The sequence below is a fragment of the Lytechinus variegatus genome, chromosome 6, assembly GCF_018143015.1.
Source record: "Lytechinus variegatus isolate NC3 chromosome 6, Lvar_3.0, whole genome shotgun sequence".
Taxonomy (NCBI): domain Eukaryota; kingdom Metazoa; phylum Echinodermata; class Echinoidea; order Temnopleuroida; family Toxopneustidae; genus Lytechinus; species Lytechinus variegatus.
In genome coordinates this window covers 41,442,431-41,459,420 of record NC_054745.1, presented here as the reverse complement: position 1 = coordinate 41,459,420, position 16,990 = coordinate 41,442,431, and the positions used below count along the sequence as shown (strand labels likewise).

General features: G+C 38.1%; 1 protein-coding gene across 1 annotated transcript in view; it reads left to right on the top strand.

Moving 5' to 3' along the window:
* LOC121417832 (hyalin-like) overlaps positions 1-12,973 on the top strand; it is a 70,957-nt gene extending 57,984 nt beyond the window's left edge. Inside the window, exons 17-21 of the mRNA XM_041611564.1 lie at positions 925-1,041; positions 7,099-7,226; positions 7,827-8,031; positions 9,223-9,366; positions 12,696-12,973. Coding sequence (XP_041467498.1) covers positions 925-1,041; positions 7,099-7,226; positions 7,827-8,031; positions 9,223-9,366; positions 12,696-12,973 — 872 coding nt within the window. The remainder of the gene's footprint in view (positions 1-924; positions 1,042-7,098; positions 7,227-7,826; positions 8,032-9,222; positions 9,367-12,695) is intronic.
* The last annotated feature ends 4,017 nt before the right edge of the window (positions 12,974-16,990 follow it).

Sequence of the window (16,990 nt, the reverse complement as noted above, 5' to 3'; positions counted from 1 at the left end):
GTAAGTGACTGATGAGGGGAAATGGTGTTTCTTTCAGTTCAAGGGGAAAGATGTTTTACAGGGATTGAAGCATAATTAGAGTCGTACTTGAATTTTAGTTGTGTGCGGCTACATAGCACCGCAGTTGTCAAATCATGCTCAGAGGAGGCGCGTCATTGCATTGGCCCTATTCATCAATTAAAGTACGCGTTCAACATAAGTACGTCGGAGTCAGACACAACACCCAATCTTTGACACGCCCGAGATTTTACTAATTTGAGTAAAGTCTAACACATTGTCTTAACTTTTATTCAAGTGGTACTGGAAAAGGACATGATTTGAATAAAGAGAAACAGATACCCACAATCACGCCCCTCCTTTCACGGATAGATTGTAAAATACATATTTAACAATATTCTCTTTATCATGAGTATGCAATGAGGAAGGTGAGGCTGTGACCTCCGACCTTTCCAGCTATTGATTTAGATTTGTGGTTTTATAATGACATTTGTATGATTCATTTTAAACACATATCGCAGAAGTAAGAAAAATAATGATCGCCTCTTTCTTAGGCTGGTCTCTGTAATGATCCCCAGGTCTGTCGGAAGTTAGTCATTCGCCCTCCACTGTTCATCGCCAGCTGCTTTAGGGTCGACTTCGTTTTGTCATTCCATAGGGGGTCCATTGTAGTGATGTGCTCGTAATGTCATCCCCTTGTACAGTTATTTCCTTTTACATGTCCGATCCATCTCCACCTCCTTTTCATAAGCATGTCTTCCATATTCTCTTGTTTGCATCTTTCATATAATTCTATATTTGCTAGTGTGTTAGGCAAGAATATACGAAGAATATACTTTAAACTTTGGGTATGGAAGCCTGACGTTGATGTTATAAAAATATAACTTCATCAATCTTGTCTAACTACATTATTTCATTTCGTCTTAGCTCCACCCGGATGCGTTAACGATGGTGAGTGCGGAGAGGCAGAAACTTGTGTGCGGAGCTTATGCCACTGTGCAACCGGCTTCATTCGACTCCGCGGTGCTGAAAGTTCTTGCACCGGTGAGGTATAATTTGTATTTCTGTGTGGGGTTATTGGTCTTAACCACCATCTACTTCTAGATGAAAAAATACATCCTCTATTTACATTATATACATATAAAGTGCGTTTCAGAAAAATGGTATTCCAAATCTAAAAGGGTGATATTCAAAACATGTTTAATTCAGTGATATTATTGTGCATGAATATAAAAGATAAACTCACCAGCTTTCCATTGGTACCATATATTGGTACCACGAATTAATTGATGTTGAAGACAGAAAGAGCAAAGACCAGTTTTTCCAAGTTTTTAAAACTTGATGAAAATGAAATGCTTATCTAAATACTTTCCTCAAATGTCTGAGTTGACAAAAATCTTTTGATTGGACCCTTTTTCTTCCAATGGAGTGTTGATAAGTGAATGTACGTGCACACCATTAACGAGGAGATTGTTCCACAGATGGTCCAACATTTTGAGAGACAGTTGTTAGCAGAGTACAGGCATGTTTGGTGGATTCAGGACGGCGCTCCTGACCATCGTTCCAGTATCATTCATGATAGACTCAGAGAACTCTTTGGACATTGCGTTGTTGCCCTCAACCATGGCATTGAAAGGCCGCCAAGAGCACCTGACCACACGCCCTGTGATTATTCTTTAGGAACACTAAAGACTAGCTGTCCAAGATATCCTTCCACGCTTCTGTCTTTGTTTTCAAAGGAGAGGGAGACATGTGTGGGTCAATAAGTCCAGGTCCATGATTAGAAACAAACTTTTCACTCATCATTTCAGAGATATGCCTCAAGTAAAATCTCATCCCAAAAATTTAAATTACTTTGGAAAACAATCTATTCCATCAAGTACACGTTTTACCCAATTTACCAAAACCTGTTGTCTTCAACAACGATTGATGTGGCCCGGGGGGGGGGGGGCACTTTCATTCACGAGTGGATACCATGCGCGACCATGGGGTCTCGAAAAGCACCCTAAACACGTAATTTCCATATTCTGAAAATGCACCCCTTAACAAGTATTGGCGTGTGAAACCCTACCCTTAACAAGTATTGGAAACAAAACGATACTCTTGGCAAATATTCCCTGAAATGAACCCCTAAAAAAGTACAGGAATGTTTTGTTACGGGCCCTTCGGTCGTCGGCTTTACCTTATTTGGTTTAGTACGACCCCACCTTCTACACCTCATGCAAATAGGACTCTAGACACGTAGTGTTCAGGGGGAAAAGGACATCCTTTATAAAACATTTTAATTTTGTTTTATCATCCCCGCAAATTCGACCCTTGTTGCACCCACAAATGTAATAACGCCCACAAATGTAATAACGCCCACAAATGCAATAACACTTTACCCACAAATGTAATAACGCCCACAAATGTAATAACACTTTACCCACAAATGTAATAATTTTTGATCGCCCACAAATGTAATAATGACTTTACCCACAAATGTAATAAATTTGAAGGGATTTTTGGCGAATCCGTTCTAAACTAAAATCCTATAGTAATGCGTTCATATAGCACAAAAGTGCAAAGTCTTTTTTTCAGACCAGGTTAATAAAACATCAAAGTACAAGTCCAAAGTCTTTCTTCCAGACCCGGTTGTTTCAAAAATTATAATATAAATCCAAAGTCTTTTTTCCAGACCCGGTTGTTTCAAGAATTTTAAAAAGTCCAAAGTCTTTTTCCTGACCCAGTTATTTCAAAATTTAGAATATAAGTCCGAACTAAGATACGATAATGATATTCCTGTGGAAAAAATGGAAATCGAGCTTAGTCTTTTCTCCAGACCCAGTTAATTAAAACTGGTGGAACTAATGTCTTTATTGTTGTTTCAACTTATACGGTGTATATTGTGAATATATGCACTAAGAGTAAATTGAGAATCAAGCGTAGTCTTTTCTCCAGACCCGGTTACCTGTTATTTAAACATTATGAATAACAGTTTAAAACACTATAAAGACCCCCATAATCTTATTAATGCTGAACACATAGCGTAGTCTTTCAGCCCGACCATTTTTTCTCTAAAAAAAACGCTAATAGTAAGAATTAAAAAAATCAAAGTTTAAGACCAAACAAACCTTCAACCTAAGAACCTGTTTTAAAAGAGGTTTAGAGTGTTGTCTTTATTCTAGACCTAAAACAGTTACGAAAAAAAAATCTTCTAACATAAGACCTTATATTCTTATTCTCGTGGAATAACACGAGTTTTAAAACGTACTCTTTCCCCCAGACCCGGCTATCAAAAAAAGTAACTGATAAACTTCGAATCTAAGACCAAATTTCCAAAGTTTCACCCAGTAAAAATATGTCTTTTTTAAAATAATACTACTACCCCTACAAAACATTGTAATAACGCGTGGGTATATATGACATCCTTTCTCCAGACTTGGTTACTATTTGAAAAATATTCTAAAACGAATACCCAATAATCTAATTACTGTGGAACAACATGAAGACCGATTGTCGAAGATCGACTTTCCTCCAGACACAATTATTTCAGGAATAAAAAATCAATAAAACTCAACCCCCAACAACGAATCTAAGAACCAACAATCCTCCAAATTAAGACCATGCATGTAGAAAAGCACACGTTTAGAGCGTTGTCTTTATTCCAGACCCGGTGATTTAAAAATGATTTAAACAATCCTAAAAACAAAAGACTCATATTCTTATTCTTGTGGAATAACACGAGTATTATGCTTAGTCTTTCGTCTGGACCCGGTTATTTAAAAGATAAAGAAATATTGAAAAAAATGACAGCTGAGACCAATCTTCAAAATTAAACCCACTTAAAATGCTTGGGCTTAGAATGTTGTCTTTACTCCTCACCGACGTATATTATAACTTTTGAAACGACCGGGTCTGAAAAAAAGACTTTGGACTTGCATTATAATTTTTTAATTAACCGGGTCTGGAAAAAAGACTTTGGACGTATATTACAATTTTGAAACCACCGGGTCTGGTAAAAATTCTTTGGACGTATATTATAATTTTGAAAAACCGGGTCTGGAAAAAGACTTGGACTTGTACTGTAATATTTCATTAACCGGGTCTGGAAAAAAGACTTTGAACTTTTGCGCTATATGAACGCATTACTATAGGATATTAGTTTAGAACGAATTCGCCAAAAAGCACTTCAAATTTATTACATTTGTGGGTAAAGTGCATTATTACATTTGTGGGTAAAGTGTTATTACATTTGTGGGCGTTATTACATTTGTGGGTAAAGTGTTATTACATTTGTGGGCGATCAAAGATTATTACATTTGTGGGTAAAGTGTTATTACATTTGTGGGCGTTATTACATTTGTGGGTAAAGTGTTATTACATTTGTGGGCGTTATTATATTTGTGGGCGATTATTACATTTGTGGGTGTAACAACCCTAAACACGTAATTTTCCTAGCGAAATAGATACCCTTTTTTCATTATTTTTGTGTTTTTGACACCCTTATCACGTTACGTACGTAACGTGCCCTATGAAAAGGACATCCTTTTTACGTGTTTTTTTTTTGGTCGCGCATGGTATCCACTACTCAATGTAAGTGCCCCCCCCCCCCCCCCGGGTGATTTGGTCATGCGTGGCACAAATGGTACAAATATAATATCAATAAATTCTGATGAGTTTCTCATACATGTCCATGCAAAAGAAATCACAAAATCAAATATCCGAATATCAGCCCTCGAGATTTGGATTACTATTTTATTATATCTTGTAACGGAAGCGGCGGGTCTGCCGGCAGCTTTGTATTTTCAAAATACCTACTCCCTTCAAGACCATACGCTTTTGCTCTGCTCTACTTGTAGTTTCTACCGTTGTCTGCCCGTAACCTCCGATCGTCTGCTTCGGACCAGCAACCATGCGCTTTCAGACCAACGGTCATATGAATCTGTCCGTTCGCATCCGGCTTTGAAAGCCCCCTTACACCTGACCGAATGTAGGCGGACGAAGGGTGATGAATGGGAAAATGGACGAAATGCATGGGAATTCAACGAATTCAAATAAAATTTCCGTCAAATCATGCGATCAGTAACTACTGAGTATGACATGCAAAGAATATCGATTTATCGGTTCACCTCTTTAAGTAAATTGCAGCCGAGGGCGAGCGAAGGGTTGATATACATGTAACTCAATAAGACGAACGGACAGTAAGCAAAAGTTTGATATGGCGTGTGATTAGAAACGAAGATGGGGGAATAGATCGGGCGTTCTTGTACGTTTGTGTGATCGTGTTGCTTCGTTAAGGGTTCTTTCGAGATCGGTCCACACGGGCAAAAGTGCGATGTTGGACTATGCGCGACAATAACACAATAACATAAATGAACGATTACCGCCGACTAAATAAGAGATACGAATTCAAACAGATAACCAACGATTTTTCAATTCGTCGCGAAATTTTAAACATGTTCAAAATTTCCGCTCGAATCTGAATGATCGCAGCTATTCAGAAGACATACGAACGCAGACACGAAGGGTAAATATAATTTACTATCAGTTACCATTGAAAACGATTAGAATAAAACACCTGTCGCCAGCCATCGCAAGGCATATTTCAGGCAATTCGGTTAAGTGTGAGGGGGCCTTTAGTTTTGGGTCTCAATTTCTGAGATCTTTAGCTTTATCATTGTAACAAAAATACACGGGCTGAAGTGTAAAAGTAGCAACTTTTGTTGCAAAAAATAATTATTTCATTTCATGTTTTAGAAAAAAAAGGTTCACCTAAGTTACAAAATCATTTTAAAAATCTAGACTCATGGATTGAATGAAAACAGGACATTTTGTCAATTCACAGCGGCTGCCGGGCCCACGATCAATTGAACAAAGCAAATTTTTATTTCATGTCTACTTCGAACAATAAAGCATGGAACAATTATGGATTTTCATATCCGTGGAAAATATACATGTATCGATTCATTAAGCAAAAATCGTGAGAGTTATTTATTTTCATCTTCTTGTTTCACATCTCACATCTCAGTTGAATAATTAGAGCAGCAATGACCGAATAAAATGAGGTGTTTTCGTCTGCACTCATCTCGGTAACAATGCAAAAACACTCTAGTCATGAATACCACTTGGACAAAAGAAGCTACTTTTTGAAGGCTTGCCGACTGACAGCCTAACCCTATGGTCATATTTTATATTTACCATCATCGTTGTCCGTGATATAAACTTCCCCAATCAGGAAAAACATCTGAAATTAGACTACAGACCTGTTATTTTAGTAAATATCGAAAAATTTTAATTTTGAGTTCCAAGCATTTTAAGAGCTCTTACATCGCAAACATAATGACTGAATATTTTTGCGCCATATAAATATTTATGTTATTTTACTACTACTATAATTATTGATATTTGCATACTGCCTAAAAATGAATTATTTCTGTCTTAAGATATTTTGGACGAATACATTGTTTTTATGCAAATAGTGTAATTATGGTGACTTAATACGACCGTAGTTATTCAATATTATTGACGAAATAATGCTGAATTTAATGTACAGTATTGTAATTTAGTTACTATTATTTTGTTTATAATATGATATGATATTATCTGGGGCCTCGATTAGCTTTGGTTATATCCTACTAGCTCATATATTTTTATCTGACAGTTAGATTTTGGTTATCGAATCAATACAATTATTTTATCATCATTTTATTGTCATTAATATTGTTTATATTATCAGCATTATCATTGTTATTATTGTTATTATTATTAATAATAATAATAAAGGTATATTTACCCAGGGTAGCCACTTCAGTTCCGAAAACTGTTCTCCCAGCGGGCCCTGCTATTATTACCCGGCTAAGCTAGGCTACCTTCTCGGTGCACACAGCTTTTTGAGGAATTACTTCCTGCCGGTACCCATTTACCTCACCTGGGTCGAGTGCAGCACAATGTGGATAAATTTCTTGCTGAAGGAAATTACGCCATGGCTGGGATTCGAACCCACGACCCTCTGTTTCAAAGTCCGAAGACTAATCCACTGGGCCACAACGCTCCACGCTCCTTATTGTAATCAAATTCATACTTCTATTTAAATTATTTTCATTTCTTTTTGTTTCGCAGCGATGAACATGTATAAAATACAAATAACAGCTCTCGCGGAAAACGACGTCGAGTATCAATTCTCGGCCGAGTTGAACAATCCAAATTCTGATGCATTCCAAGCAGTCGCCAATTCATTCAAAGTCGTGGTATGTCTCATCAGGGGCCCGTTGCACAAAGATTTGCAATCAATCGCAACTCTAAAAAATCATGCGCAACTTGATTTTCAACCAATCAACAACGCGCATTTGGGATTTGGGATTTTTTTTTGTGCTTGTTTTTGCGCTTAAACGCAACTCTTTCTGCAACGATCCCCCAGAACCAATCCCGTTTTTTTTTCTTTGTGTTTCTCTTTCTTGATGTCCTCATTCCTCTATGTTTTATCTTCACAAGGGCAAGTTCCCATCTGTTATAACCACCATTTGTTCAACTTCTACTTCACCCGTCTCTTACCTCTTTTCCCTCTTTTCTTTTGTTTTGCTTTATCAATAATAGTTTCGAAAGTTAAACCTTTCGGCTGAATGTATACACATGATAAAAGAGAGAAACTAGAAAAGTCCAACTGCAAAAAAAAAGGTGAATATGCTAGTTGGCATTTTGATTAAACCAAATGGTTAGTAAAACGATCTGGTTGTAGATGAAGTAGGATAAGACTTTCTGAAATGAGATTAAAGAAAAGATAGCGATCCGGGTGTACACCTGTCAAGAATTTAATTTTTTTTTGTCTTGTTGACATGGTTATCATGCAGATGATGGAAAACACCCCAAACATTCTTGATATTCAAGTTAATCAAATGATGAGCGGGAGCATCATCTTTCTAGCCGACGTCACTACCGAGTCTTCTACAACGATTTTCCAACTTGAACAAGACATACATAATGCCATTCAAACTGGCTCTGCTACTGCAGGACCAACCACCATGTTTTTTGCTCCCAGTGACACAGTCATATCTGGTAATTTTTTTTTTTTTTTTTTGGGGGGGGGGGAAATGTCAATATTGTTGTGGCGATAGTGATGTCCACCGGTTCTATATAAGTTGTTGTTAGGTGGGTATTGACTAAAAACCGTTACATAACTAGTGAAGATGAATATTAGGAATATATGTAATTAATTATCTTTTGCATCTTTTTCTTTTGTATAATAATTCCACAATGCTGCTTATATTGTTTTATTTTAAAAACCCACTACTTTTCACTTTTTCTCTATTATGCCTGTATGTGACTTATATAATTTATGATCAATGACTTATATAATCTGATAGGTCAGCGATACAGAGACCGAACTTCCGAGTGAACATCTGCATCTCCAGCATATCTATCCCCACCCACACACAAACCCACTTTATTGGAAAACTATATTGTTGGTGTTTTAGGCTTTGAATCAGACTACAAGTTTGTCAGCATATTTTTAATAGTCCTGACATACTCTCTTAATAAAAAAACAAATATGTATATATAAGTAATTAAAAAGTGTTTTGGGCGAGTATTCTATTTCTAATAAGAAAATGAATAAAACAAATATTATTTGAAAACCGTTCTAGGCGAGTCTCGAAACTGCGTCCATGAACTAGACTGCCGGATTGGTTTGATCGATGGTTTGGGCATTTTTTTCCTTACGTTTCGTGTTGCTATTAATATTCATGAAGCGTAGTCTGACTAACAACACCATATTGGTTATCATTATATGAATTAGCCCTTATCGTAAGGGGGGGGGGGGGACTTGGCTTCCCCGGTCTGACTATGCCACTTTTTCTCGGGTGATGTAATATATAATGTTATATTGTTATTATAAATACAATGTCCAAATTCCATTCCACGGCCCTGATTTTTTTAGTTTCTTCAAGCAAGAATTTATGGAAAGAATTTTGAAGTTTTTACTGACCCAGGTTGTAAATATTGTACGGCCCCGTGTGTATGTGCCCTGTAAGTATATCGCCTAAAAGCTTAATGCTGACCATGACTATGCAAGCTCCCTCGTCCTCATTTTTTTTTTTTGGGGGGGGGATAAAAAGTGAGCTAAGACATCGGAAGACTATACCTCACTAACAAAAATGACATATTTCGAACATCTGGCTCCTAGATGTATGTAAAAAAAATAACTTGAAAAAGGATCAGCTACATTTCTATTATTGCAATCTTCATTAGATTTCAATGAATGTGCAAGCTTGACAACGAACGGTTGTTCGTCAAACGCGGACTGTACTAACACGGATGGGTCTTACACCTGCACCTGTCAACATGGTTACACGGATGTATCACCAGCTGCAGTTGGTCCTGGTAGAGTATGTGGTAAGATCAAGTTAAATTCCATATATATCTTATTCGATCACATTATTTTACTAGAACATTTGTCACGCACACTCACTCATTCTCAATCGTCGCAACTCACACTCGTTCTCTCGATCGCTCACACTCACCATGTGCACTCACTCTCTTTCACTCATATATTAAACTCATCCACATACAGTTACCATCTCACTCACTCTCAGTTTTTATCTCAAATATACCCACACTCACATTCAATCACTGACACACTCGCCCTCATTGAATTTTTTTTCTCCCAGCCACTCACAACAATTCACGAACATGATCGTAAAATGTGCTTCTCACTCTCAGTCAACCTCACACATTCGTTGATGCACACTTAATCTCACTGTTACCAACACTTACACTCTCTCCCAGTCGCCTACACTCAATCACACTCATTCACCCACCCTCACTCGACATCACAACCATTCTCCCAATCACACTCATCCACGCTCACTTCTCCTCACTTTCACTTAAACTCTCACTCGATCGCGCACACTCTCACTCATTCACCCCCACTCTCACCTGCCCTCACTCACATTCATCCACGCACACACACACTATAACACTCACTTTCATCTACCTTCACCTGCATTCAGGAAACTATTCAAATAAGGAAACTATTTAGTCCTGCCATTACTCTCCCCTGTGTGTCAATGCCCCTTCACCCACACACTCACTCACATTTCACTCACCTTAATTTACCATACACTTTCTGATTTCACTTAGTAACCCTCTGGCTAACACTCTTACGCCGCATACATACTATCATCTCACTTATACCTCTGTCACATTTGTTCTACGGCGGCCGTATGGCGAGTCGAAAAAAGTCGTTTTAACCCTTTTTTTGGAGGGTCCAGCTAAATATAGGGTTTTTTTTATGAACTATGAATAAAACGGCTGTTTACGACTCGCCGTACGGCCGCCGTAGAGCAAATGTGACCGAGGTATTACAGTCACCCAAAGGCCTTGTCCTATACTGATCTAAAGAAGAAATTTGTGAATAATACTTATTGATGGAAAAGTTCCCCCTGGTACGAAACTGATTTGAATAAGAAGAGAAAAATCCAACGAGCATAACACTGAAAATTTCATCAAAATCGGATGTAAAATAAGAAGTTATGTCATGTTCATTTTTAAGATTTGCTTAATTTCACAAACAGTTATCTCCACATCCCGATCGGTATGCAAATGAGGGAGCTGATGTCATCACTCAAAAAGTAAAATGTATTACGCAATATTCTCATATTCTCCTTATTGTCCTTTGAAACAAAGTTAATTTCTCCCTTAAAATGTGGAATTGCCATTTTATGGCTCAGTCAAGTTGATCGTTATAGCCAAATCTGAAAAATGTGAAATATTGTATGGTTCAAACGAGAGCAAACGAACGAATCAGTGAGTGAGAGACGTCATCTATTCTCTCATTTGAATTTGACTTAATGTTACTATCTTGTGAAAAAAAGGCGAAACGTTTAAACATTATTGCCTTCTTTTTTACATTCGAGTTTGATGAAGCTTTCACCATTCTGGTAGACTGATTTTTCTCTATTGATGCAAATCAACATTATTCTGACATGAACTTGACCCTTAATTATACATTAGCACTTTACCTAGAACTGCAATAGTTTTGAAGGGGAAAAAACAAACTTGTAGTCTAGGTGAGAGGTAAGGAAAAGTGTTCAGCTTTTGCTAAACATGAAACTCGGCAGACGTCACGTGATCAAAATAGCATTTTAACATTTAAAGGGTCAGTGCCCAAGTGAACTCTAATCAGTATAGCAATGGTTGCTAGGAAACGTATTTTCATTACCAACCGGTAAATATAATGTCTATGAACCAATGATGTTAACTGATTATAATGCAATCTAGCATTTGAAGCTTAAAACCTCCTATTAAAAAAAGAAATTGTGTTGCCACGTTAACAGCATATTACAACAATCTGTAGACATGCAGAGTGAACTACTTCTTCCTTTTACGACCTATGCTCGTGAAATTTGGTACACACATAGGTATAAAGCTAGAAAGATGAAATACACATTTTTCGCATTTCTCGGAAATTGTGTTCCCATTGTTACCACATACTATGGCAAAAAAGACAGGAGATCAAACTATTTCCCCAGTTTCAAGCCAGTGCTCATGTAACTTGGCACACATATTCATCATGGGTTAAAGACATGCAACACTCATTTCCTTAATGTTTTGTAATCTGCATTACCGTGGTAACGGCATGGGGCGGGGTAAAAATCACCTCAGTTATATTTATAGATATCTTCGCAACCTCCTTAAACAGTAAAGACAATGAAAAAAGAGATGAATAATTATTCCCCCAAAACACCATTCATATAAGAATTACTTCATGGACCTTAAATGACCATGATATTATTCATGTAACCTGATATTCGTGCAAGAAGACTAGACAAGTCATAATTTCTTACCCTTTATGTCATCTTTATACTTTGAAAGTTATGATGTCATTTCAGAAACAACCTATAACCTTAAGATGAACATTGTGATAGTATTTCCCAAAACATGATCAAGACTAATTTACCCTGAATGGCCTATGAACTGGATCATGTTACCTAGTTTTCAGGTATAATCTTCATTGATACTTGTTTAGTCTTACATATATGTCAGAGTTTTATGAAACAGGTCCATATAGTTCCTTAGTCATGATGACATTTTAAAAACCTAACATTGGTTACGATATTGACGACGCCGCTGCTGTCGCTTGTCATTTTTTTTTAAACGTTGATTTCATCCACAGAATTCACTTCAACTGGCAACGTTCTGCGTGTGGGTAGATTGGTTGGATTAGTTGTAGGAGTTTGTGTTATTTTTGTCACATTTTTATTCTGCTGTATGATTTTTTTTTTTGGGGGGGGATCCTGGTTGTGTCTTAAAAAGTTAATGACATTAATTGTTTTATATTCTTGAGTAAGAACAAAGGGATATGGAGTTAATGGGTGTAATTTTCTTACCAAGGATTCTAAGGAAAGTTTGGGAAATGTTGGCACCACCCCTCAAAATGATATTATTGTGAGGTAAAGAATGATTTTGCCACGGGTTATACTTTTAACTTTTATCCGTGCAATTTTTTAGCCCTCGCCTAGACTATTGATATATCAAAGTTACTTTGTTATTAATACCATTATCATCATTATTAACGAAATTCTTCTTCGTCTTCTTCATATCATTCTTTGTATCATCACTACTACTTTTTTATTCGTAATCATTATCTTTGTCATTATTATTATTATTACTACTGCTATTTTCAATCGTAGTCATCATCAATACGTTGATTTCATCTACAGAATTCACCTCCGCTGGCAACGTGCTTGGTGTGGGTGGATTGGTTGGATTAGCTGTAGGAGCCTGTGTTCTCGTTGTCACATTTTTGCTCTGCTGCATGTTTGCCTTAAGAACGAACCGCAAGGGCATGAAGGATGGGGTAAGTATATTTCTCACTCTGTCAGTTATACACTGCAAGAACTCCGATGTTGATTTAACACTTTTTTCGGAACCTATATACGTCCACACCAGAAAAGTATTGAATGAACACCAGATTGGAATCAAACCGATACTGTTTTAATACTAATTGGTGTTGTATAAACACATATCTGGTGTTAGACTAACACCAACACCGGTATTGCTAAAAGTTCTCTGGTATGGACATATATAGATTCCGTGCTGGTGTTAAATCAACATCGGAGTTTTTTCAGTGTATGTAGTCTTTATTTCCATGTACAACACTGAATATTAAAATATCCTAATTGCAGCTGGTGTATTTTCTGTGAAACTGCATCTGAACGCAACTCATGAAAATTAAACGGAATTGGATTTAGGTTCGTACCTTAAGCCTTATCCATTCCATCATTTTTAAAGATGAATGTCTCTTACATTTCAGCCAACACTAATTTGTTTATGTTTCAGTTTGGTTTAATTTATTATGGTTCTGTTTTGTAATAATCTTCTTGATAAAGCATTTAATAGCTATATGATATTCTAGCTTGTTTACAGGCCATTGATTTCTGTTCATATATGTTCTTATCCTAACTTACATACAAAGTAGGTAACAATGTTGGGAAATCATAATTGGCTGTTGTTATTATATCATTGTGTATCATCCGCAGGCGTTAGAGAGAGATGATCCAGTTCGTCTATCATCATTTCGGGCAAGACGCGAAGGCGATGCCTTCAGACATTCTGACAGTGGCAATTTCTTACGCCCCTACATAGCTCCAAGTAACTTCCGGTCAGAATACATGTAATGCTCAAGCGCAATTCTCGTCTTCATAAAAATAAATCTTAAAACTTGTCATGCCTTCAAATAACTCAAGGGTAAGAGAAAGTTTATGAACCGTGACGTCATACCTCATTACATCACTATATTTTTACCGTTCTAGTATTCTGACGTAATCAATAAACAGTTAAGTGATCCAAATCATAGGAGAAAGTCTCCTGGCCGTGGTGTACCGTAAGTCCTAGCACAGGGAGAGCAAGGAAATCTTGCTCTCCGAACGGTGACACGACATCTTGTCCTGCTACTGTTCTGATATCTCAAAGGGTTATACTTTGGAATATATAGTACTATAATTATTGATTGAGAATAATAAAACCTGGGTCGTTTCACTTTTGGAAGTTAGGTTTTATGTTTTGCTTAATGTGCAGATTTTCCATGGGAGCAAATGTCATGGGACCATCTGAACATCCTATATCAATTTAAAATCATGCAAGTACAACGATGATTTATTTTAGTACATTAAAACGATATATGTATTATGTTGTCAGATCGACAATAATCCTTCCCTGTAGAACCTTTCCTTTGCAGCTTTTGTATGAAAAATCTGACCTTGAATTTTGTTTCCGAAAACCAGCCAGATTGTATCATAAGAAGTTGAAGGGATTTATGTAATTACAATTTATTTTATTTTCGTAACTGCATTTTATGTGATGCGTAGCCTATGCTTAGTCCTTTAATTAAGCTGACTAAATCATTCCCAATTATTCACTACTGCATTAGAACACAAGCAAGGTTGGTCATTGACATGACTAATTTATACAAATTGAATTTATAAAATGATGCTTTCCCTTTAAATCTCTCAAGAGTAGGTATGATGCATTCACATCAAAGGGGAATGTTATGCAAATATCCTTTATTTTCTGTACAATTTTTCTTTATTTGCCTTTTTGCAACGTAATTATGTAAGGTGTATTATAATGTGAAAAAATAGCACGTACAGCATGGGTGTGAATGAAAGAATGCATGTTCTTGTGAGTATCCAAACTGATGTGTAGACATGGTCCTTGCAATTTTCTTTTGGTGTCCGCTATGTCTGTTGGTAGGTCTTTACTGCGTCATTGCTACGCCCTGTTTAGACGGCGCCCCCGCTACGTGGACTTTGAACATGTCAATTGAAGTTCTTCCTGCGCCCTCAGTACGCTGGAGCAGTTCCCACTACCTTATGGCATCTTTTTTGACGTATCGTTGGTGTAGTGGGGATGTAAGTCGGCGCTACGTCCAATAGACTAAGGTACAACAAAATGCGCAATCTGTTAGGTAGTCGGAACGTAGCATGAACCATTTCGACGCAGCATGCAGTGTCGTAACAGGCACGGAGGGAGGCAAGCTGCCCCCCCCCCCCCCCCCTGGTGGATTTTATGGGAAAAGGGAATTTTGAGAAAAACGAGAAAGTGACAAGGGGAATTCGAACGAAAGGAATAGATGAAAGGGGAAAAGGGTAAGGGAAAATGAAAAGAAAGGGACAGAGATACAAATAAATAGGAAAGTCCATGCTGCGCGCGCCATGCTGTGCCCCTTTTTTTGTACTTGTCATGCATTGAGCTTTGCCCTTTATGCTCGGGCAAAATCGTAAAAATCCTGTTCATAGCATGATAGGAACTGGAAATTGTTGGCTCTTGTCCCCTCCCCCGGCCACCGACCCATGTTTCACCCCTTGCATCATGGACCCCTTCTGCGCGCAGACAACATAAACTCCATAATGACGTAGGACTGTATTTTCGTAGGGGGACCAAAGCACCAAAATGGATGCTCATAACTCAAAATTGGCATTTTCGTGTCAACGGATTTTTTTTCACCATGAGATCATCCTCTGCATTAACTTTATTCTGCGCTCAGTACCGGTCCACGCAGCGTCGAAACGGTCCCTGCTAAATTCTGACTACATCCAGCAGATTGTGCAACTTGATTTGTCTCGTCGATTTTGATGTAACTCCAAGTGATACCCCATTACACCAAGGCTACGTCCATGCAGTTTTCGCCTCGTCAATATAAATGGCCATGATGCAGTGGGAAATGCGACAGCGTACTGAGAGCGTAGGAAGAACCCTTGTTGACGTGGCACACTGTAAAAAATTAAGTGCTATTTCAGCACTTAAAGTGCTTGTATAGTGACTGCACTACGAGTGCTAATTTTTTAGTTTAAATTTGAACTAAGAAATCAGCACTCATAGTGCAGTCACTATACAACCACCCAAAGTGCTAAATAAGCACTTCATTTCTTAGAGTGCATAGTCTGCATTTACTCTGGGGGAACAATTCTCGGCCACATGGACTTTGAAAATGTCCAAAGTCCACGTAGCGGGAGCATCATCTGAACAGTGCGTAGTTATAAGCGCAGTAAGGACCTACTAACAACTCCACCGAAATAGCATAAACGTTGAGAACAGTAGAATGTTGCAACAACTCTGTCTATGTCTACTGTACTGCTACTACGCGCCACTACGCGGCCATCACGCACACCCGGTTGGCGCTAAGTCTGAATTGACGAATGTACAACAAGCACAGTCATTTGCTTGATGGAGTAAGAACCTAACGGGAGCTGTTTCGACGCAGCATGGACCGCTTTTGCGCACAAAATAGACCTCGTTGGAACTTCAGAAGCACCTGGTGCGGACGTAGCATGCACTTGAAAATTTTACTTTAAAAAAATCGAATGAAGCTGGCTCCGGATGCAAGTTTTTTTTTCGGAATTTCAACAATTTAGCGGGAACTTTACCTGATGTATATTAGTGACAACTTAATGTGCGTAGTGGCTACGCAGTAGACATGGAAAACAGTTTTTTCTCGTTTTCCCCCCGTTCCACCACGTCCATGCTACGTCGTTTGAACTGTTACTTGGTTCTAATGAGGCCCTTGCTACCTACCCTCATTACACCAACGCTACGTCCATACAGTTCTCGCTACGTTAAAGAAAACTGCCATGACGCAGTGGGAACTGCTGCAGCGTACTGAAAGCGTAGCAGATCTGTTACTGACGTGGCATAGTCTGCATGATCTCCGGAGACAATTTGATTTGCTTTGTGAACTTTGAACATGTCCAAAGTCCACGTAGCGGGAGCGCCGTCTGAGCAGTGCGTAGTACCGACGCACTTAAACCTTATCGCGTACTAAAAGCTCCATCGACGTAACATAGACGTAGCGGACACGGAAAGAATACCATTAACGCACCATGAACCTATCAAGGACGTAGCGCAGACGTAGCATGCACGGAAGGATTTCATATTTTTCGAAAACAAGGAAGTTATCGCTACGTCCCTGTATTTTTTTCGGAATTTCAAGGACGTAGCGGGAATTTCATCCGGTGTA